The sequence below is a fragment of the Eublepharis macularius genome, chromosome 16 (assembly GCF_028583425.1).
Source record: "Eublepharis macularius isolate TG4126 chromosome 16, MPM_Emac_v1.0, whole genome shotgun sequence".
NCBI lineage: Eukaryota > Metazoa > Chordata > Lepidosauria > Squamata > Eublepharidae > Eublepharis > Eublepharis macularius.
The window spans coordinates 14,434,636-14,458,686 of record NC_072805.1 but is presented as its reverse complement, the minus strand read 5'-3'; the positions used below and the strand labels follow the sequence as shown (position 1 = coordinate 14,458,686).

General features: G+C 44.9%; 1 protein-coding gene across 1 annotated transcript in view; it reads left to right on the top strand.

Annotated features, from left to right (window-relative positions):
- PEPD (peptidase D) overlaps window positions 1-24,051 on the top strand; it is a 223,321-nt gene that overhangs the window by 61,486 nt on the left and 137,784 nt on the right. The window contains exons 5-7 of the mRNA XM_055000754.1: window positions 4,696-4,743; window positions 8,503-8,564; window positions 17,542-17,586. Of these exons, the coding sequence (XP_054856729.1) occupies window positions 4,696-4,743; window positions 8,503-8,564; window positions 17,542-17,586 (155 nt within the window). The remainder of the gene's footprint in view (window positions 1-4,695; window positions 4,744-8,502; window positions 8,565-17,541; window positions 17,587-24,051) is intronic.

Sequence of the window (24,051 nt, the reverse complement as noted above, 5' to 3'; positions counted from 1 at the left end):
CCACCTCACCTCCTCCCCCGCCTGAGACAGTTGGAACACAGAGGTCATTTGTGTCTGCGGCCTGATTGGTCTCTCCCCCCCCCCGCCACATTCTAAACAGTATGCAGCTGCCATTGGGAGTCATTTAATGTTTCCTGAGGTCAAATGCACCTCCCAGTCTTCCTCTCAAAGTTCACTAGGGTTGCCAACTAAAAAAAAAACACAAACCAAAAAATGTTACATACCCATAAGTATTATATCTGATTTTAAAGTAGTTAAATACCGTAGTGAAGCATGAGTATCAAGCTAGTAAATAAATAAAATTTCTTGGTACCAAATCCCTGTGTGCCTCCTTCACAAAATAATAATAATAACATTCGATTTATACCGCCTTTCAGGACGACTTAACACTAGACATGAGAATGAATCGAAATATGAAGCAAATTTCATCACGAAACGAGCCATTTTGTGTGTCGCGAAACAGCGTTTTGTGGGGCCGTGGTTATCATGAAATTATCATGAAATTCACGACTTTTTTGGCTTGTTTTGTTAGCTTTGTGAATGATTCATAATTGCAGACAGGCTGGCGCCGATCCATTGATTCCCTAGAAACAATGGGTCCAGACCTTTTGTTGCCATTGGAAACCCCAATCATAGCCCACTTACCCTTGATTGGCAGCTCTCCTAGCCATCTGGAGAGCTTCCAGTCTGCCCTATACAGTCAGGAGCTGGGGGTCAATCCCCTAGGCAACCAAGGAGGTGGGCCGCCTGTAGCTATGGGCACACCAATCTCACCCCTCCAAACCCTGTTAGGCAGGTCTGTCAGCCAACCACAGACCTCCTGTTCTGCTCTATGTCAGCGTTTTTTATAAAAGGCACCTCTCTCTCTGCCTCGTGTTTCAGTCCTAGTTGACAGAGGGAGAGGGAGTTGGACCTATTGCTGGGATTGGAGTGGGAGAGTGTGTGGAAGGATTTGGGATTGTGCTTTTGGCTGCTGCTGCTTTAAAGAGACTGAAAGAAGCCTCTTATTTCCAGCTCTCGGCCTTGCTGTGAGAAGGTCTTTGGGTGAGGGTGCCTTTTTTTCTCCACCCCACCCCACCCTAGTCTCAGGCCTTAGCCTGGCTCTGGGGCCTATTTAAAAATTTGCTTGTATTTGTTTCTTTTCAGTTCTTTCTCTGCTCTTTTGAGGGCTCACACTCTTGCTGCTTCCAGGAAGAGAACCTGCTGAAATCTCCCTGCGAGTTTGGCATCTCTGTGTGTGAAGGGGACCATTGAAATGCCCCTGGTTTTGATGAATCACGGAACTAATGAATCGTTTTGTGAAACGGGTCAATTTCATGAAAACTCATGGTTCGTGATTCGTGAAACATGACAAAACACAAATCTCTCGTTTCGGGTTTTTCCCATTTTGTGTCCACGTCTACTTAACACCTACTCAGAGCGCTTTACAAAGTATGTTATCCCCACAACAAAACACCCTGTGAGATGGGTGGCTCTGAGAGAGCTCCTAGCAGCTGTGACTGATCCAGGGTCACCCAGCTGGCTTCAAGTGGAGGAGTGGGGAATCGAATCCAGTTCTCCAGATTATAGTCCCATTGCTCTTAACTACTACACCTGGTTAATTGTGTCCAAGGAAGGCTGGGAAAGCTGGAGTGAAATTCAGAATGGGCCTAGCCTGCAATAGTGTGTACACAGGAATGATACTAAAAGGAATTTGGAAGATCCCCCAGACAAAAGAGTTGTGAAACGCGAAGGGGTTATAAAACATTAAAGACTCTTCCCTTTGTTCCATTTGCATTTTCCCCCTTTCGTTTTGCCTTGTTGCAGCCTCTCCCTTTTTTCTTTTGTAGTGGGTGAAGCAAGTAATCCCAAATTCAGATCTTACCTCTGCCATGATGTCATGAAATGGCCTTGCCGTAGCTACTAGTTAATTTGTGACTTTAAAAAACAATCCTGTCCTTTCTCTAAGGATGGTCTACATAGCTGCCCCACCTCCATTGTATCTTCTCAAAACTCTGTGAAGTGGTTAGGCTGGAAAGAGAGTAACTTAAGGCTGACCAATGAGCTGCATAATGTGAGGAGGGCGGCTCTGAACCCAAAACGGGTGGGTTAACCCTTGCACCAATTGGGTAGTTCGGTGCTCTGAGTGCTGCAGCATACTGGCCTTGAAGTCTTTGACTGCAAAACGGAGATTGACAGATTTACATAAGTATTGGAGATGCTTTAAGCCTCTGTATAAAAGTGTGTTGTTAATACTTGCACTAATATTTAGCCAGTTGTTTCTGTGCTTTACAACCTTTGTCCATGAAGGGTTTCATTAGCCCACCCCTCAGCTTTGTGTATTGTCGTAGTGCAAAGCAATGTGAAAATTAAGGTGTCTTTCTTTAAAAAAAATGTCCCTTCAGGCCCCCAGTTTGAAGCCCTGCTCTATAAAAAAAAAATCTCATCTTTGCTTTGTTTTGTCCTCCATTCAAAGCATAGTTTAATTCTTGAGATGAATATATCTGTGAAATAGCGCTTCCGCTAATCTGTCCATTCCCTCGGCAGTCGCCGGGAAAGGGGGGTTTCTGCTTGACATATCTGGATTGGAATCGTGGTTTTCCAGTTATCAGGCTTTATGTGTCAAATACAGAAGTGCTAGTTAAGGACTTCTTATCTGCAAGAGTGGATGACAAGCGGTTCCTGGCTAGAAAACCGCTTGCTTCATTGCTTAGTATCACAAACGTATATTGACAATTTGTCAGTAGAGTGCCGTCAACAGATGCAGAGCTGAAGAGGTTTCGGCGCTTGATACGTTTTGTGTGTTGGAGCAGGGGGAGAGACAAGCACCCTTTTCTGTGTTTCAGAGCCAGGGCTGGATAGATATTTCCATCATATGTTTACTGGAGCTTGGGGGCTTCCAATGAAATTGATGGGCAACAGGTACAGGGACTGACAAAAGGAAATCCTTCTGTATTCAATGAGGAATTGTGGGGGGTTCACCGCCAGTGTAGATAGGGGTGGCCACAGGAATAGATGGCTTGAAAAGAGGGGTAGACGGACAGGTCCATTCAATGGCTAGTAGCCTCAGGGCCAAGCTACACATGACGAATGACACTTGAACGGCAAGTGGATTGAGTGGAGGGCAAGTGAACAGGGAGAAATACGGGAGCCACCATCTACAGAGGCAGCAAACTTCTGAATACCAGTGTCAGGAGGTAACATAGGCCGTTTCCACACTGCTTACCTTCATCCGGAATGCTGCAGAACGTCAGGAAAAAAACGCGGAAGATAGCGTCTTCTCGTGCGAGTTTTGCGCAACGTCGCGCAAAACTCGCGCAAGAAGACGCTATCTTCCGTGGTTTTTTTCGCAACATTCCGGATGAAGGTGAGTAGTGTGGAAACGGCCCAGATTTGGCCTCTCTGCCCTGTTCTCAGCCTTATTTTTGTCCACTGCGTGAGACAGGATGCTGGTCCAATCCAGCAGGCCCCTTCTTATGTTCTCACATTTCATATCTGTGGATGGTGGGTTACCTGTCCTTCCCTCTCCCCCAGCCCCACAATTTTGGGTGCTTTTCTAAAAACTGACGTTGAGAACCCCTTAACATGAAGGCTGTTGTGTGTCAAAGATCACATATGCTTATGCACAAGCCAAACATTCCACAGCCAACTGGTGCCGTCTTTAGCTCAGGCTTTGAACACATAGCAACCTTTTTCTGAATGCTGACAAATCTGTATATCTGCTTGGTAAGTCAAAGACCCTTTGCACATTGGGCAGAGACGAATGAAGTTGTGTGTTAAATCATATAACTGTGTTTGTTTATTAGATTTACATCCTGCCCTTCCCGCACGCAGGCTCAGGGTGGCTCACAACAAGTATTTAAATACAGATTTAAAATACGTATTAAAACAGATAAAACCGATCAAAAATACAAAATTATGTGAACAGGCAACAATACTTATCTCAGAGGCTATATTAAAACCATAAAATGCAGACAATAGAAGATGGAAACGATCAGTCTCAGGCAGCATAGTGGGGGCACTGCCAGCCTCAATCATAGACCTGGCGGAACAGCTCCGTCTTGCAGGCCCTGCGGAACTGCAGTAGATCTTGCAGGGCCCGAATCCCCAATGGGAGAGAGTTCCACCAGGCCAGAGCAAGGGCTGAGAAAGCCCTGGCCCTGGTCGAGGCCAGCCAAATGTCCCTCGGGCTGGGCACCACCAGTAGTTGATTATCAGCTGATCGTAAAGCTCTCCAGGGAGCATGCTAGTTGGCAGACAAATAGCCATTTTTGCAATCCTGGCCTCCTCCACATCAGGTAAACTTAATCAAAGGAAGTACCTGAGCTAAATGCAGGAATACATTTTGAACTTTCCGTAGGACTCTAGCTTCCATATGCGGAAAGGTGACTGCCTTGTCCATTAACTCAGCTATTGTGGTGTTAAGAAGTGCCAATGAACGTTGTGAGTGCGTAGAATTTAAAAACAAAACAAAAAACCAAAATGGTGGTATGTGAGGCCTGGGTATCCCAGTGATGTTGTTGGTGCAGTGGGGTGGGGAACACAAAGGAGGGAGATGTGTGATGGTGGCAGACCCTTTGTTCAATGCAGCAGCTGTGGGGTGTGGTTGTGAGAATGGGGAAGTATGTAAGATATGGACATCCCCCCCCCCCCCCGTGCATGTGTACATCCCCAGTGGTCATATTCATAATGATGTCTGTTCCTTGCATCATACAGATTGCCACTGTCTTGGCTTCAAAGAATCCTTCTGTTCTTCTGACTCTGGTAAGTACTGTGCTGCCTTCTCACTTAAAAGAAAAACACTGTGATAAAGGTTTCTAAATACAAGAAGTGCATAATTGCAATACAATATCATTTATTCTTATCGAATATTATGTGTGTGTTCTAATGAGAAAACAATCTAGCATGCAGTATGTACAATCCAATCAACATAAATGTTCAAATTCCATCCAGATAGTCAAATATTATATCTAGATCCATGTAACTCATGTGTAATCAAATAAAACTCCAACACTGCATGTTAATCAAGAGAGGTAGCCACGTTAGTCTGTCTGTAGCAACAGAAAAGAGCAAGAGTCCAGTAGCACCTATGTGTGTGTTAGGTGCCATCAAGTCATCTCTGACCTATGGCGACTCTATGAAGGAAAGACTTCCAAAACGTCCTACCATTAACAGGTTGTTCAGATTCTGCAAACTGGAGGATGTGACTTCTTTCTTTTATTGAATCAAGCCATCTCGTTTTAGGTCTTCCTCTTTTCCTACTGCTTTCTACTTTTCCTAACATTGACTTTTCCAGAGAACTTTTTCTTCTCATGATGTGACCTCAGTTTTGTCATTTTAGCTTCTAGGGAGAATTCAGGCTTGATTTGATTTAGTACCCACTTACTTGTCTTTTTGGCTGTCCATGCTGTCTGCAAAACTCTCCTCCAGCACCACATTTCAAATGAATTAGTTTTCGTCTTGTCAGCTTTCTTCACCGTCCAATTTTTACATCCATACATAGAAATGGGGAATATCATAGTTTGGATTATCTTGATCTTGGTTCCCAGAGAGAGATCTTTATCTTTAAGGATCTTATCTAGCTCCCTCACAGCTGCTCTTCCAAGTCTCAGTCTTCATTGCAGTCTCCCTTTTGGTTGATGATTGAGCCAAGAAATAGAAAATCCTGAACAATTTCCATTTCCTCATTGCCAACTTTAAAATTGTGTAATTCTTCACCTATAACAGCAGCTATGAAACTAACAAAATTTGACTCATGAAAGTTCATATCCTATCACAAATTTTGTTAATCTTATAGGTGCTACTGAACTCTTGCTTTTTTTAAACTATTGCTTATTGAGTCCAGTTATTTCAAACATTCTCAAAAACTATCCTTTTCATCTTCCTTCTTCCTTCTTTGATGAGCTTCCGGATTATCACTCATTTCGAAGTCTTCCTCAGGAGTAAATCCTCAGTAAATGCATACTTAGATCTGCAAATGATGGTGTTTTTTTTATTTGGAGCATTTTAATACATGCTATAATCTGATTTTGCTTGTTGCTTTACAATAAAGGATGTGTTCGTTAGGGTTTTTTCTCCAATTAAAGCACAGCATTCAATCATGTCTGCTTCCTGGCTGCATTGGATCATTGTTTGTTGCCCATTGGCTGGGATGTCACCACAAATGGAGCAAGTTCCTCATAGGGTGTGGTAGTCAGGAGAAAATGGCAAAGAGGAGAATAGTGATGTAAATTGCTTTAGGTCCCCATTGGGGAGAACAGCAGGGTATAAATATTTAAATTACTTAAAAGTTCACTGGCGGGATATTTGCTGTATCCCCAAAAGCAGTCCGTAAAGGCCCACAGAGTCTCCTGACCTATGTAGTACGTGTGAGCACACTGCTACAAGAAAGGGAAATTGAATTTGGGGGGCATGCAGGGAAACACAGTAGGAAAAAGAAAAGATTCCATCTATGAACTGTGCACCATTCACAGGACCCAAGCTCTGATGCTTTGAGCTGAGCTAAAGCTTGGATTTAAAAAATTCTTGGGGAGTCTAATGCTGAGGGCATGCAACTTGCCCGAACCTGCTGGGGTTGATGGGTGTGTGTGTGCGTGTGTTAAATTCCTGGCCTGTCCATAGAGCTCTCTGGGACATTTTTGAGCATCTTCCCTACCTCTCAGCCTCACGTGATGGGATTCTTGCAAGGGTACAGAGCTGCCAAGAAATTGTCACCTGCTTTGCACACCTAGTAGTGCTCTTAAAAGAAGAACGGGAAGATCTTGAACTACAAGGAAAGGCGGGGTAAAACTATTTGAATAAATAAATAAATAAAACTAGCATCCGTTGGCTATTCTGGACATTTGACTGGATAACTGGAACACTCCAGTCTTGGCTCCTGAAGGCGGGGCTTCTCTGCTTATTCAGTCCTGTGTCTTTTGCTCTCACAAAGAATTGATGGCCGCATGGATGCATCTGCCCTCATCCTCCATTGTCCCTGAGAGCACGGCTTCTACCCCCTGGCTTTCCATCACCGCCACTGTAAACAAAGGAGGACATGAGCCGTTCTGGTCATGCTTCTATCCAGGGCTCATTTTGAGGGGGAATGCACAGGAATGCAGTTCCGGCAGTTCCCCAAAGAGGTCACATGTCAGGTGGCCACACCCACCTGACTCTCAGCCATTTGGGGCCTGTTTCGGCCTGGATTGGGGCTGAAACGGCCTGGATTGGGCCTCTGATGGGTGGTGGATCACTCTCCTGCTCAGCAGTGGCCTGATCCTGACCATTTTGGGCCCCTTTTTGGCCATTTTCAGCCCCAATGGGGGCTAGGATTGGGTCCAAAACAGCCAGGATAGGTGATGTCAGGGGGTGTGGCATAAGCAAATCAGTTATGCTAATGACACCCTTCCGGTGATGGCAAGGGGTGTGGTGTATGCTAATGAGTTATGCTAATGAGTTCCTCCAGCTCTTTTTCTACAAAATGACCGCTGCTTCTACCTCATAATGCAATCTCTACACCTCTCTGGGTCTGTCATACTAGAAGACAATTTTGAATAGAATTCCTTTCTGTGTTAAGAGGCTCAGTTCCCTGCCCTCTCCGATAGTATAGTGATGATTCTGGACAGAAGAGTAATGTTCATTTGTTTTGATATCTCAAGGTCTTGGGGCAGCTATTGACAATTTAAGCAATCCCCCTGAGTTTCTGCCCCTTAAGGGACACATGAAAGATATTCCTAAAGAGATCCGGAAGGGGAGAAGTAGGGGTAGTCAAGAAAGAAGAGTAAAGAAATAGGGAGAAAGTAGTTATAAAATGGAGAACTGCGCCAAAAAAGCTCTCTTTCTGCTTAGAATATGTATAGCCCCTCTGACACAGATAAGGGGAACAGCTAGGGTTGCCAGCTCTGGGTTGGACATTCCTACAGATATGGGAGTGGAGTCTGGTGAGGGGAGGGCCATTTTTTTCCAGGAGAACTGATTTCTTTAGTCTGGAGACCAATTGTAATTCTGGGAGATCTCCAGACCCCACCTGGAGGTTGGCAGCCATGGGAACAGTGGAGGGAGCTGTTTCTCAGCTGATCTTGGAGTGGGCCTGCCACATCTTCTCCCACCTCCCTCTACAGTTGTCTGTTTAGATTACCCACCTTATTGAATATTGGTTCGGTTTTCATGTAGGAACAAGATAATCCATTTGGAAGTGATAGCTCTCGCATAGCAGCAGCATGCTGAGTCAATGGATGCAGCTTTTCCCCTCTGCTGTACATTCATTGTGTTTCCTCTCCCTTCTCTCCTGTAACTGAGAGCCTTGTTAAAGATATACAGATTTATACAGGCGATGTATATAAGGAGAATAATGACCATCAATGTTTTTTGTTTTTAAAAAATCTTTGAGAAAGCAACTTTTACATCAACTCCCCTCTTCTGTTTTACTGCGGTTCATTTAACAAGCATGCCTGTTGACGGGCTTGCATGCAGATACTTTAAAAAAAATTAAGTTTGAAACAGCTGCGCTTTTAGCTCAGAGTAATAGATCATTTCTCTTTACAGCGAGGAGTGAACACTGACAGTGGGAGTGTGACTCGGGAAGCTTCCTTCGAAGGAATCAGCCAGTAAGTGACCCTCTGATTTGCCCCTTTTTGGTCTTCAGGTAAATGGAAAGCTGGGGAAATGTGCCTGTGTGTGAGGGGGTAGCTGATTTCCGGTGATCATTGGAAAGGGTAAATTGCTCACATTTTGGTGAGAGAAGATGGTTGGGTGTGGACTGCCATCCCAGCACAGCTGCAGAGAGAATAGCAGCCCTGCCGCTAAAAGAGTTTCTCACATTTGCAGTGAAATCCTAAACTGAGTCACACTGGTCTAAGCCCATTGATTTTAATGGGCTTAGACTGGAATAACTCTGCTAAGGATTTCACTGTTAATGTCGTGCTTTAGAATACTCAACACTTTTCACACATGTTGTTCTCGGGGAAGGCCAGCAGAATCAGCGGGTCACATAAACAACGTGAAAATAAGCTGCAAAGAAGAGTGCAGTGGTATCTGCAATCTTTGTGCAATCCTAAATACAGGTTGTACACCGGAAAGATCTAGCGCTCTAATCAAGAAATTGGCATTCATATCCTCCCCCCCACCCCCCGAGGAAAAGTGTGCCTCAAGTGAGAGGAAGCTCCCATGCTTTCCCCTTCAATTATTTTCTGACTTCCACCATTTTTCCACTGGAAAAGTTACTTCTGGTGTCTTCTTTCCTATGTTTTTTTTCAGTCTCCCTTCAGCTTTAGCTTCCTTTTTACTTATTCCTCTGTGTATTTTAACAAATACACACACCAAAAATAGTGTAATTGGACACTGGTCATCCTTATTTTTATTTTATTTTTATGAATGTCAAATACATGTGAGAAAACATGTTTTCTTTGCTTCCTGCTCTTGCTGTAGGCTTGCCAAGCTTCCTGTTACGGCGGGAGGCCTCTCATCAGCAAGCCTCAAGAAAAAGCAGCAACGTCACTACATCACTTCAGGGTAGAACCATACAATTGCTGGTGATTCCTAGAGCTACCCTTTGTCATTTATGAGTTGTACACAGAAGTGACATAGTGACATCAGTGTTAGTGCCGATGTCACAAGAGCACACCCTTCTCCCCTCCGCAAGTTGGTTATCCGGGTATTTTGCTATTATTTTCGACTGATGTAATGCCGTTTTCTGACTGCAGGCTGCCACCACTCTGGTACAGGTTTCCTCAGATGGGCCCAGAGCACCCAACTGACCCCTTTTGCTTAATTTTTCCCAGTGGGTTTTATTTTAAATGTGACCGAATGGGATGTGAGGACCCAGGTAGAATAATAATCAACTTTATTTAAGAGGTTTAGTAACACCTTTAGTGTTCAAAACTTTGTAGAATAAAGAGAACAGTAAGGGTAGGTGAACAAACAAAATAAACCACCCTAACTTGTCTATCTAGACTGTTCCTAGCTGTCTCCTGGTGACTGATTTCAAACTGTCTCGCCTCTTCTGGATGAGGGATCCCTCCATCTGCAGCAGCCTCTCCTCAGCTATGCTCCCTAGGAGTTAACCCCTCTCAGTGTGGCGAGGCCTTTTATCCCTTCTCAGGCACCCTCCTCCTATTTCTCTGTTGGTACAATTTTCCCCTCTGTTGGGATTTTTACAAGAGTCATTCTCTTCAGTCATGAAAGAGTTAATTTGTTTGTGCTTAGTTAGAGACAACTAGTTTTCATGAGACCAGTTAGATGTCGAGTTGTTCTTTCTTTTCGCCAGGGTAACAGGGAAGTTGCATGCTCAGTGAACAGATCTAGGATTGATTATTGGCTGACCAGTTTTATTGGGGGGCAATTGACATTCTTTCCTTTTCTCAGGACACCATTGCTCTCCAGTTAGTTAGACCATTACCTTTAGATCATCAGAATGTAAGGATGTAGGAGCTAAGTTAGCTATTGGTTGTTGGGGGTTTTTCCGGGCTGTATTGCCGTGGTCTTGGCATTGTAGTTCCTGACGTTTCGCCAGCAGCTGTGGCTGGCATCTTCAGAGGTGTAAGTTAGCTATTCTTTATTTTATATCCAATGTGCCCTATTTTTTTCCCTATGTTTTGTAAACATTTATTCTAGAAGCTGAACACACGTGTCTGTGATTCTTTATCTGCTGTGCAAATAATTTCTACTTTATCCAATATTTATCCAACACACTCCAAATCCCGTTAACCTAGGCTTGCCAGCCTCCAGGTGGTGGCTGGAGATCTCCTGGAATTACAACTGATCTCCAGGCCACAGAGATCAGTTCCCCTGGAGAAAGTGGCTGCTTTGAAGGGTGAACTCTATGGAATTATACCCGATTGAGGACCCTCCCCTCCCCAAACCCCACCCTCTTCAGGCTCCGCCCCCCAAATCTCCAGGGATTTCCCAACCTGGACCTGGCAACCCTATGTTAACCAATCACAGGTTCCAAAGGCCCTGTATCACTCTAATACAGGCTTCCCTGAAGCCACTAGGCCTCACTATGTAGGCACAGGCTGATAACAGCATCTACTGATGTAATACCATTTTTCTGCATTCTGTTGCTGCATTTTGAATTATGTCTCCTATTCTATGTTTGTTTCAGACATCTGTAATCCTAGTCCTAGCACATTGCTTATTAGACGTCTCATCCTATCAACTGTAATCCTCCTTGAATCTCCCTGAAAAAGGCGGATGATAAACATAGTAAAATAAACCAAAATAAATGTAAATTGGTTTGACCCACTGGTCTTGGGAGTACATGATCATGATGCATTGATATAACATTTTCAAGTGTGCAAACTGCTTCACATACAGTTGTCTTGATGTAACCTTTATAACAGCCATGGAATGTGGGTAAGCTTTATCACCATAACTGAGCCACAGAGAGAGAGAGAAGGTTGGTAGCAGAAGTAATATTTGAACTAGAACTTCCTAATTCGTAGCTCACATTTTGAAATATTTGTTCCTGTTAGTTGCCACCTAATGGCCAAGTAGCAGATATTTTTGTCTGGAAGTCAGACACCAAAATACTGGACAACACTTCCAACTACTTTGTCAGACTGCACAGGGAAGCCATTGAAATTCACAAGCATAAGCAAAACTTCAACAGGAAAGAAGAAACCTTAAGAATGAACAGAGCATGGTTTCCAGTTCTGAAAAACACCAGGCTAACAAAACATTCCATCCCCGACAATAGCCCTGCAGAGAAGATTAGCACATCAAGTACCAATCCATATGCAAAAGAACCTCCTCAGGATACAGTGAAGCCTCCCGCCATTAGCATTCCACACCCTGGGAAACTCCTACAGGATGACTCAGCTCAGTCCCACCCCTCCTGAGTAGATATAAATGACCTGCCAACCCCTCCTCCACACTGTGACACTGAGAGATCTCTGTCTTTTGGTGCTACACCTCTGAAGATGCCAGCCACAGCTGCTGGCGAAACGTCAGGAACTACAATGCCAAGACCACGGCAATACAGCCCGGAAAACCCACAACAACCATTGCAAGGGAATGTTCACACCACACCAGTGGTGTTAGGATATCCTGTTCTTCCTAGAGATAAGCTGTTTGTTGTTTACCCTAGCCCTCATTACCCCTGATCTTTTGGTGATTTATACCAAAGGACTAAAAAAAAGGTCTCACACAATTAACTTTTATGGCCTTACCTATTCCCTGGTGAGATCTTCCCAGGCGATGCAACTTTATTCTGCAGGGACAGAGAGAGTTTTTTGGAAGATTACTTTTTCCCAACCTATAAGCTGGTTTTCTATTCCTAACATAGGCCAAAAGGGCCTGGTTCCGACCCACTAACAAAATTCTGACAACAGTTGCCCTCGGAGAAAATGGTCACATGGCTGGTGGCCCCGCCCCCTGATCTCCAGACAGAGGGGAGTTGAGATTGCCCTCCGCGCCGCGGAGGGCAATCTCAACTCCCCTCTGTCTGGAGATCAGGGGGCGGGGCCACCAGCCATGTGACCATTTTCAAGAGGTTCCGGAACTCCCTTCCACCATATTCCCGCTGAAAAAAAGCCCTGGGCAGAGAAGCGAGGCTGATGGACTCTGAAACCACTTGGGGGCAAGTTTCAGAGAAGGACCCAAGATATATACAGACTGGCCCATATTGTGCCGGCAGGATTTCGCCCGGTCTCCTCTTGTACAGCTCCACTGTCTCAGAGTGAGTTCCTAACTTATGCTTTTGCTTTCGGCTCTAGATTTTTCTCTCTGAGGAACAGGAAGATCCGATTCAGAAGCCGCCACCCCTGGAGGGTCCTAAGCCGAGCCCCAAAAGGAGCCTCATTCTTCAGGGTTTCATATTTGATGACCATATTTTCTAATTAGGGTTGTAATATATAAATAAATATAGTGGTCACCCTAGTTGTCATCACAACAGCAGAAATCTAACCTCTAATCCTAACCTAACTTCTGCACAATTTCTCACGAATCCATTATTATTGCTTTAAAAAGCTCCATTTAAGTGAATATTGAAATGGAGCTTTGGCCTTGCTTAGTAATTGGAAGGGAGACTTCCAAAGAATTCCAGGCACTGGCAATGGAAAGCCTTCTCTGTTAGTCTCTTGCCTTGAAAACCCCAGCAGGCGGGTTGCTGTGAATTGGCTATGAGCTGACGGCACTTTCCGCTGCCAGCAAGCGAATATCAGACCCAGTAAAGAAATAACTTGTTAAGAAGCGTATTCATCCAGCACCAGCACTGGATGGTGTAAAATTACGTTTATACAATGACAAGAATGACATGCACATTTATTTTTATGTCGTACAAGAAAATATTCTGATGCAAAATGATAGATGGGCTTTGGGCTGAATCCTCCCCATTTTTTTGTTCTGTCTTGATCAGTTCCCCTTCTTATTACAACACTTGTCCCAGATGGCTTTTGTCCATGCAAGTCCCATAATACCAAACATAGCCTTTTTGGTGATCTAAGGGGGACCCGTTCCTCCCTTTCTTTACCAGTGTAAAAGCTGCTTGGTTCCAACCCTTAGAATTTCCACTGAGAATTGCTAAAATAAATTCATTGCTAGAAATACTGGGTGCCACAACGACATTTCTAGGGGCCAGGGTAACCTGGCATCTGCAATCCGTTGAGCTCTCTCCTGAACACAACACTTGCTGCTTTGGGGTGCAGGGACTGTTTAAGCTGTTGAACGTTGAACCCTGTAGCAATGAATCGGTCGCCTTTCCACGGTCTGTGGTGCAGAGAAGTGTTTGGCAAACAGCTTCTCAGAGGGGGCTTTTGCGTGCTGGTGGCTGTATCGTTTTGTCCCCAACCCCCCCCCCCCCCAAGAGCCTCTGCAGTGGGGGAAAAGGTGAGGAGGCCGGTATAGCATAATGGTGGCAAGGATAAGAGAACGCATGGTGTAGTGGTCAGAGAGTCAGACTAGGATCTGGGAGAGCCAGATTTGAATCCCGACTCTGCCAGGGAAGCTCGCTGGGTGGCCTCGGGCCAACCACACACACTCAGCCTAACCTATGAGGATACACTGGAGGGAGGGAGAACAATGTTGTAGGCTAGTTTGGGCACCCTTTGGGGAGGAAAAGAGGGTATACATATCTAAATAAGCAAATAAAACAAAAATACCAGAAAGCTGCCAGTTTGGATCTGTTCTTTGCCTCAGACTCACTGGTACCTCTTAGGAAGCCTGTCAACCCCCCCCCCCCCCGCCCCTCCAGTTTGGAGTTACTGATCTACCTTGCCAGGATGGTGGTGTTTGGATTACTTGTAATAAGGCACATGAAGCACTTTGAACACTAAGAAAATGCCATGGTGGGGATGAAAAGGGAGCATGCCAGGAAACCGCCGTAAGGACAGCATTTAACACCGCGGTCAAATAAAAGCTCCAGCACAACTTAAGTCGACGTTTCAGTTGAGCTTTGATGCCCTTCTCTTTTCCTGCTTTAATATTCTGGATCTTTCCAGGGTTTTAAAAGTTGTGCATTTACTTTATTCCCCTCCACTCCAGGCGTATATTTCTGCTTTGGTTTCTTTTTCCTCGTCAAGCAGGATCTATAACTTTCTCGAAAGAGGCGTCCAGTCGTTCAGCTGCCTTTCTCTCTGTGGTTTCGGAGATGCTCTTTGCTCTGGAGCCACAGGGCTTAAAATCATCTCCCTGCAGCTTTCTGGCAGCTGTGGATCATTTGTGGGCACCTTCTGTCAGTCAGAGGACTCCCGCTGATGCGATATGGAGAGGCTTTATTGCTCTTTGCGCGACTGAAATTCGTGTCTTTAATCTCTTCCGATGGCCCGTCTCCCTTCCCTCACCAGTGCTTGGCACTGCCGTTCCGTTGCACAGAGCTGGCACCAAATAGTAGAGACTAATTAAGGTAATAAGGGGAAATTTCTCACCTTCAAAGTCTGCTCTCTATTTGTGTAGCTGTAAAAAAAAAATCTTGCTGTGTTATATACAGTGCCAAACTACTGCTCTCAATCAAGTCCTTAAAAATAAATAGATTTATTAAGTTAACAGTACTCAGTGTCATGTCATCTTTATTTCCCCCCCATCTCATATTGAAAACTGTTCCTGAGGTATTCAGGGCATTGCTGACGTATGGTGTGCCACCTTTGTGCTGCTTTCAGCAAATAGACTAGACGACACCACACTGTATTGCAGAGAAGCAGTGTGGTGTAGTGGTTAGAGGGTAGGACTAGAATCTGGGAGCCCTGAGTCCAAATCCTTGCTCAGCCATAGACGTCCTTGGACAAGTCACACACACACCCTTTCGGCTCCCCCTGCTCTTCTGAAATGAAAAGGCGGTGTTCTTGTTTATTTATTTATGTGTTTCTACCCCACATAACAACCCAAAGCGGCCTACATCATTCTCCTCTTCCCCATTTTACTCTCACTACAACAGCCCTGTGAGGTAGGTTAGGTTGAGTGTGTGTGACTGGCCCAAGCTCACCCAGCAGGCTTCCATGGCACAGTGGGGATTCGAACTTGGGTCTCTCAGATTCTAGTGCAACACCCTGATCACTGCACCCCCCTGCTTATGGGGAGTTGCTGGAGGGGGTGGAGCATGGACAGTGCTGTCAACATCTCGGGGGGTCTGTGAAAGGCAGTTTCCTTCTAGCCTTTGTCTCCATCATATGCAGCTGGTAAGGCCTTCTTCCTTGCTGTTTTTCATCATTGCAGAGTTCCGGGCGCTTTTCTTCTTAACATCAGCTGCAGTTGCTCTCCACTCTCAGCCTTCTCTGCTATGGCTTATTGCACTAATTGCATTACTGCGCTTTGCTTTTTCAGCCTCTTGCATATCTTCTAGATGATTAGTCCTCTTTGACCTTTCATTGATTCCCCCTTAACAGAAAGTAGCCGTATCTATCGTAGACATTTAGCCAAGAACTAAATGTTGTAGGGCTTGGTGAGGATCTCTGCTCACCAAAATAAATCTCTGTCCATACAGGAAAATATTGGGGAGTGGGATTGCAATGACGTCACCTATGTGCGCCTTCCCAGAGGGGCTCTGGCCATGGCTGGCGAATGCACACTTCCTTTCATGGTAGCGGAGGGCTGTGCACAGCTTTTCTTCCTTTGTCTAGCAGAAAGACCTACAAACCTTTGCCTCCCTCACCCCATTTTGTTTCAGAGGAGCAAAGAGAGACAAAAGTCCTCTGTTTCCCTCTAAACCAGCCGCCATGGGGTTGGGGAGGGGAGGAGAAACCTTCCACTGCTTTGGTAGTAGCATAGAATTCATAGGTTGTTGGTGGGTCGGATTGGCTTCTGGGGACTGAACTCCACACACACCGGCTGTAGCTGCTGAGGTGCTTCAGGGAACTGAGTGTGTCCTTGGGTCTTTTCTCTGAAGAGAACCGGTGGCTTTTGTCTCGGGGATTAATGCAAATACTGTCTCCTGTGGAGAAGGTAGTTGTGCGAATCCACTCGGGCTGACTGTTCCTAGGAAAGACACATTTTTTCCCCTGCTTTGTGGAGGATACTGTGAATTCTGGACAATGATCCCACATTCACGAAACATGCTTTATATTTTACCTCACATTGTCGATCTGTTTTCTTAAAAGAGAGAACCCGCTGGTTTGTTGGGTCATAGCTGTGTTCACTTATTACAGCTTTCTTTTCTCGGTGAGCCCTTAGGTTTTCAGGTTTTGATGTATTAATCTTGATACCAGAGTTCCATCCTGCTATTCTATGTGGCTCTCGGCTGCCTGGTTTCCTTCATAGCTTGTTAAGATCATGGTGGGATGCTTTCCATAGGAAACAGGGGTCCAAACCTTTTGTTTGCTGAACTTCACAGACAAAATGTACCATTTTGCTCATCAGTGGGTGCCTCTTTATGTTTAACTAGCTTTTATATCCTCATCGCCGCTTTTTTGCTGAACTGTAGCTTTTTACGGGGATAATGATCTTAAAACCTGCCTCTTAGAGAAAAAAAAGAGGCTTCATTTATGTTCAACACAGACAAAATCTCATTAGTTGTTCTTCTTTTTTCCCTAGTGACCAGTTGAGTTCCATAGAGAGTGTGACTGGTGTGACAGCAATTTAATTTCTCTTGTTGTGTTCATGTTGGGGTAGAGACTAGGTAAAACGGAACACTGTAAAGTCGAAGGGTTGAGAGATTGGGGTTTCGATCCAGCTGGTGTTTTGCTGGTGAAAAGGGAAAGAGGGTCCTCTTTGAGCACCTGCAGAAGTCTGTGCTGCGGATCGAGGGACGTGCATGAACAAAAATCACGTGGGGCAAGGCTGTAGTAAGGAGGGGTTCGTCTTCGTCCTTCTGTGCAGCCCCACATTGGGAATGCGCAGGCCGACCAGCCTGCGCATGCGCAGTCCCAATGTGAGTCTGCACAAAAGATATTTGATGAACAACAGTTACAGGTTGGTACATCCCTGTTTTCGTCATCATCCTTCTGTACAGCCCCACATTGGAACTGAGCATGCGCAGGCCCAGTGTGGGGCTGCACAGAAGATACTCGACGAACAACAGTTACAGGTAGATGCAACTTCGTTTATTCAGTAAGACTGGGTGGAAAAGCTGACTGGGTCTCACTCTGTGGCTGGAATTGTCGCCTTTGTGTGGTGCTCTGGAGTTTCCTGTTAATTTTTGTTTCTTTTCTCTCGTAGATTTACTGTAAATAACACAATCCTCCACCCAGAGATTGCTGAATGGTACGTTATCTTTTTAATCTTTCCCTCCCCCATCAAACAACCCTTGTTCTGATCCATTTGTGTCATCGTTTGTCAGCAGCATCTCAAAATGCCCATCGCTGATTCAGACTTCTATCCTGACTCCGGACATTCAAAATACAACTAAACTGAGACTCCTGCATGGGCACGGCATGTGTGTGGGTGTGCCTTCTAAGCATTTCTTGAAAGCGCTTTATAAATTCAACGTCAAAGTGTGTTATAGGTTCAACAAGGGCAGCTGCTTCAAGGGAATCTTTTCAAAATTCAGATACTATTACTGGGCATGCAGATGCCCCTGGAACCTAGTTTTGTGTTGCTTGTCAGCCATCCTTGCAATTCAAGGACCCCCCCCCCTTCAGTTGTGTCCTTGTCCCCAAATAATATTCTGGGCCCAGGAGGCTTGTGGGTCCCACCCCCACCCCGAGATGGTGAGTCATCTGCCTTGGTTTTATCTTGCCCATATTTTTGTGATGCTTTTGAGGGATGTACATGGAGTTATGCAAATACACATGAAGCTGCTTTAGATTCTCAATCTATCCAGGTCAGTATTATCTACTTCGACAGGCAGTGCCTCACCAGGGCCTCAGGTTAGTGATCTTTTGCGTTACCTCCCACCTCATCCTTTGGACTGGAGATGCCAGGAATTGAACCAGAGATCTTCCATATGCCAAGTTGAAGCTCTGATACTGATGGACCTTTATTTGAGCTGCCTTTTACTAAGTCAGGAGAGACTTGGTCTCTCAAGGTCAGTCTAGACTACTCTGACTGGCAGTTACCCTCCAGGCAGACTTTCATATCCCTTTTTACCTAATCCAGTGCCAGGGATTGAACTAGGAACCTTTCACATGCCATGGAGATTCTCTGCTGCTGAGCCAGAGCCGCACATGAAGTGTTTTTATGCTGACCCTTGGTCTGTCAAGGTCAGCTCTGTCTTCTCTGACTGTTAGGGGCTCTCCTGGGTCTTTGGTGGGCACTGTTCACATCCCTCACTGACTGATCTTTTTATCTGGAAATGGCGGGAATTGTACCTGGGATCTTCTTTGTTCAAAGCCCATGTTCTTCCACAGAGCAATGCCCCCTCCCCAAATATGAAAATATTATTAACAGCTTGAGAACATAGCTTCTCTCGAAGCAGGCTGCTGGTCCACCAAGCGCAATGTTGTCTACTCTGTCAGCGGTTGATTATGGGCTCAGGTACAGAAAAGCCTTTCGCAGTACTTGGTACCTGAGTACTTGAGGGCCGGTCTAGCATTATGGTTAGAGTGTCGGACTAAGCTCTTGGAAACCCAGGTTTCCGCTCTGCCTGGGGCCGGTCACCACTCTCAGCCTAACCTACCTCACAGGGTTATTGTGTGGACAAAATGGAGGAGGGGGAGAAGGATGTGAGCCATTTTGGGTCTCCGTTGGAGAGAAAGGCCGAGTATAAATGAAGTAAAATTAAATAAATACCTGAAATCCTTTCACTGGGCGATTGCACCTGGGATATTTTGAATGCAAAGCAGGCACTCGTCCACTGAACTTAGCCTCCCCCCACCTCAAAATTTAGCCAACAACAGAATATCTCCACAGCTGGCCTGCAGCCATTACGTAGCGTCGCGAAGGAGGGGGGGGAAATGAAACGCCACTGTGATCATCCTCGTTAATTTGTTGAAAAATTGGTTAGTGTTAGCAATTGTGTAGCTACAAATAAAATATATTAATTATAATTAACACTATTGCTGTGACTACCCGGAGAAAAATTAATTGAAAGTCTGACAGAATGGGTAATGTTATATAAATGTCAGACTATTATTACCTCCTTTTGGGATTCATTTTAAAAGCATTAATTCTAATGCATTCAGTTGGCAAATTTATGGGTATTCTCTTTAATTACACTTGAATGTCAGTGGAGTTTGACATTAGCTGAAGCGTACCTAGAAGTATCCAAGTCCTAAAGTGTTTTCAGTTGTGCTGTTTCTTCATTTTTAATTTTTTTTTTAAGTAAGGATTTTACGGTTTTTTCCCTCACCAGTGGAAAATAAAATAGAAGTGCTCTTGTTTAAAGAGGAGATTCTGAACCCCAAGCTTGTCAAGGCTGAAGACTTGGTAGCTGACTAGGGTTGGGCAGTCTTGGATTCAAATCTTCACGCATCTATAAAGCTGCGTGGGGGAAGGGGATGACATTGGGACAGTCATGGACACGGTCAACCTAATTTATTTTGTAAACCTGTTACAAGGATGAAAATGAAGGAGAGGAGGACTCTCTCTCCTCAGGAGATACTGATTTTCTCTGGAAAAGGGTGGGATATTTATTTTATTTTATTTATTTCAAATTTCTATTCCGCCCTCCCTGCAAGCGGGCTCAGGGCGGATAACAAAATACAACACAAAATTCATCTACATTAAAACGTTAAAACAACAGATTAGGGGGTGGGGCCACCGGCCATGTGACCATTTTCAAGAGGTGCCGGAACTCCATTCCACCGCGTTCCGGCTGAAAAAAAAGCCCTTGAAGAGGCTGCCTGCTGCCTCTCTGCAGGGACTCGCTGCAGGCAATAGTCCTGTACACACAAGGTGTCTCTCCCCCCACCCCATTAACTGAATGGTTGGGGAGGAAGCTCCAGTGTGAGCACACTGGTCCCTTTCTCGGCGTGATTGCCAGCTCGTGAGCACGATGACTAGATGCAGAGGAAGTGCTGCCATGTACACTTCCTCCTCGGGATCGGCAGTGTTTGGAAGTGATCTCCATCATGGAAAGCAGCGTCCTCCATCATAAATGTAGACACTTTCTCTGTACATAGTTGTCATGCAGTGACCCTGACGATCATGTGGAGGTCTTGTGCCTGCTGTTTGTCAGTGCCTGGCGAGGAAATGTTCACAGGGCTACTTTTCTACATGCACTAAACTTCCCTTGGGCTTGCACAAGCATAGCCTTGCAGACTAGATCTTGAAGGTTACAGGCAGGGCTTTTTTTCAGGGGGAATGTGGGGGAACGGAGTTCCGGAACCTCTTGAAAATGGTCACATGGCTGGTGCGGAGGGCAATCTAAACTCCCCTCTGTCTGGAGATCAGGGGGGCGGGGCCACCAGCCATGTGACCATTTTCCCCGAGGGTAACCCACTGAGTTCCACCACCTCTTTCCCCAGAAAAAAAGCCCTGGTTACAGGCTTGCAGTACCTTCAGCCCCACCTGCCTCCCAACACATCCTACTGTGTCGAAGGCCTAGAAGAAGAATACCACCAAGTCTCTTATAAATTATAAAAACGTTTGTGCCTGGAGGCAATGGCTGTTCACAAGACTGCGTATGCGTCTTGGGTGCACGTTTAAGTAGCCCTTTGGCTCTTGGTCCACAGGGTCATGTCATACAGTCATTGCTTGAAAGACTTGGTGCTGTGTTGAAGAAAACAGTTGTGTTAACATTGATACCCTCTGTGCAAGTGAGACTGGGAGGGGTAGATGGCATGAAGCAGCCCCCCTTCTGTCATTGTGAAATGATCAAATGTATATAAATCTTTGATTGTTTGAAATGGGCGCATTTCCTTCCCCCCCCCCTAAGCTCTGGCTTGCAAAGTGTGTTGTGGTAAAACAGGCTTGTTTAAAATTCCTCTCAATATGGGGGATTTATTTATTTACTTCATTTATATCCCAGTATGGACACAAAGCAGCTGATGTTGTTCTCCTCTCCTCTATTTTATCCTCACAACAGGCCTGTGAGGTAGGCTAGGCTGAGAGAGTGTGACTGGCCTAAGATCATCCAGTGAACTTCTGTGACAGAGTGGGGATTCAAACCTGGTGTTGCAGTGATATAGATTAAAGCACATTGCGTAAGCAGTATAAAGCAATATACTTGTATTCTAGATGAACTTCTAAACTTTGTATGAACTGTGTGTTTTTTTTCAGAATGTTAGGTAACCAAAACAGGTGTCCTTTTAATCTTTGACAGCCAATTAAAAATAGTGAACTCTGTCTAGATTAATGTTCTTCTATCAGAGAACAGACCAATGGTGATCTACCAGCTTAACTCTGTCATTTCTCACAGATTTATAGTTTTGTTTTGCCAGTTGGATATGTCATTTTATCTAATTAGAAGGTTATGCAATAGACATTAGGAATATCTAATGAAGCATCAAGCCAATCATAGTTTGTTTTATGCTATCACATGAAAAGATCTTAGATGTTTGCATAAGAACCTATAAAACATGCAAATTTAGATAGCATGTTAGAGTTCTGATTGGAAGAAATCTCATGAGAACCTAGGTGAAAATTTTATCTTTGCATTGTATGCTCTGGGAATCGTAATGCATTTCATAGAAACTTTGATTGTTTTAAACTTAGAGTTTATTAGGAAATGTTAGCAAACCAAATTCTTATTGCCTTGATGTGTTCCATTTTTGTAGGATTTATATTAATAACCATATATATTTTAATATCTTCCGTTGTACCTTTTGCACCAGGGTGTAATTTCAATAAAGGAAACTCTAGAAAGGTGTCTGTGTACTTTGATAAGAAGGGGCAAAGCAAAAAGGACCCTATATAAATAATGTATCGATAAGCAGATTGTTCAAAGAGCAGGCCTGTTTGACAGGCCTTAATAATTGCTGAAAGCTATCCAAGAGTAAAAGATAAATCTTTTTTTTGAGATAGTAGGATCTTTGGTAAGGCACAGAAAAAGAGAGTCGATTATACTGGGTCTTCTAGATCTTAATCCAACACTTTAACCACGACACCATATTTTTCTTTTGCACTATGAAGTTTGGGGTTTTTTTGGACTATGAACCCTGACTTCTGAGTTAATGTATTTGTGATGCTCACCAGCTTAAAGAGGAATCTATTGCTTGGACTGTGTGCCCCTCTGGAAGTAGGAAAGATATCACAAGCTCTTGGTTAACTTGACCCTGGATGAGGCAAGGAAACCAGTTCCCCAGTCACCCTTATGCGTTTGCCAGTGTCTGCAGTCCTTTCTCAAGGAATCATTTTGTCACATTTAGAAGTATTATCTTGTCACTGGGATAAATATGCTCTCGTAAAATCTCTGCTTTTCTTTATCTAGAAGGCAACTCTGTAGGCTGGCAGGGACATAGTGCTCTGCCTGTGCTCTCCCTTTTGTTTCAGAATTGAAATCTGAGTGAGAAAAACGGCCGCTCTTGAGTTTTTGAAAATAGTGGCACTCTTCAGAGGTACTTCCCCAGGGAGCTTTGTCGTGATGGATGGGAAACTCTGGTTCAAATAAAAATCGGTGGCCCTGGGCGCCTCTGAAGCTGTTGAAACTTGGCATTCCACCTACACAACTCCCTCTGGCACTGGATGGGGGTATGGGGGTAGAACTGCTCCCATAAAGAGATGCTGGCCTTGTGCCGGGGCTAAGGAAGTGAATCTCTCCGCAATTATTGGGAGACTGGGAGCAGGCAGGTGGCATACATGCTCCTCTTGAAGAGCAGATCCCCCTTCTGAAGCTCACATCAGAAGGTGGAGCTGTCTGGAACCAGCTTTTTGTCACTACTTGGCTGGACACCTCTTCTGCAGTATTAGCAGCTTTGCCGTTGCTCCCTGGGGAAGGAACCGCCGTTCAGCTTTGCATGCCAAGGTCCCGGGTTCTCCCCTGGCACTTCCAGCTAAAAGAGTCAGGTAGATGATGGGAAAGCAGGGCTGGCTCAGAGCACCCTAGGAAAACTCTGCGTTTGGTGCCCAATCCACAATTCCATACAGAGAAAATGCTGGTGGGGGAGAGAGAAGGAAATGCTGATCTCACCCCACCTGCCTCCCTTGCCCAGTTGTGCAAACTATGGAAGGTCACTGGCAGCTGGCGACTAGTGGCTGGGATGGTCCGTGGCCCCACTGTAGAGGATCCACTCTGGTTGGGCAAAGGGTTGGACCCAGCCTGTCCATTAGGCGTCGGGGCCCACCATTGAGCCTCTTCACTTCTGACACCCTAGGCAATTGCCTTGGTACATCTAAAGGAGGGGTCAGCTCTGAGTGAAAGATCCTGGAGAGCCACTGCTGTGATCTGTCTCAGCAACCCTGTGATCTGTCTCAGCACAAAGGCAGTGTCATGTTTCTCACTGGCACCTCAGGTACTGATGCTTACAACTCTGGCATTGGTGAGAGTGCAACATATTCAGGGGCTATCTGAAATTCTGTATCTGCACACAATGTACACTCTGTCTCTCTGTGTCTCCCTCTCTCTGTCCCAGATTTTAATATCTGAAAATTTTAGGCAGTTATTTATTTATTTTATTTATGTTCCGCTCTCCCTGCAGAGCAGGCTCAGAGTGGATTACATCACAGTGTAAAACAGGTAGCATAATAAAAACAAATTCAATTTATAAAATCCAGCAGCACTCACATTGTCCTTCCCTCTCTAAAACCTCACTAGCTGTAGGCAGAAATTGCATTGTTTATTGGTGTGTGTGTGTGCAGATATAGTTTGCATTGTGTCATAATTTTTCACTCCACCTTGAGTCTGAGTGA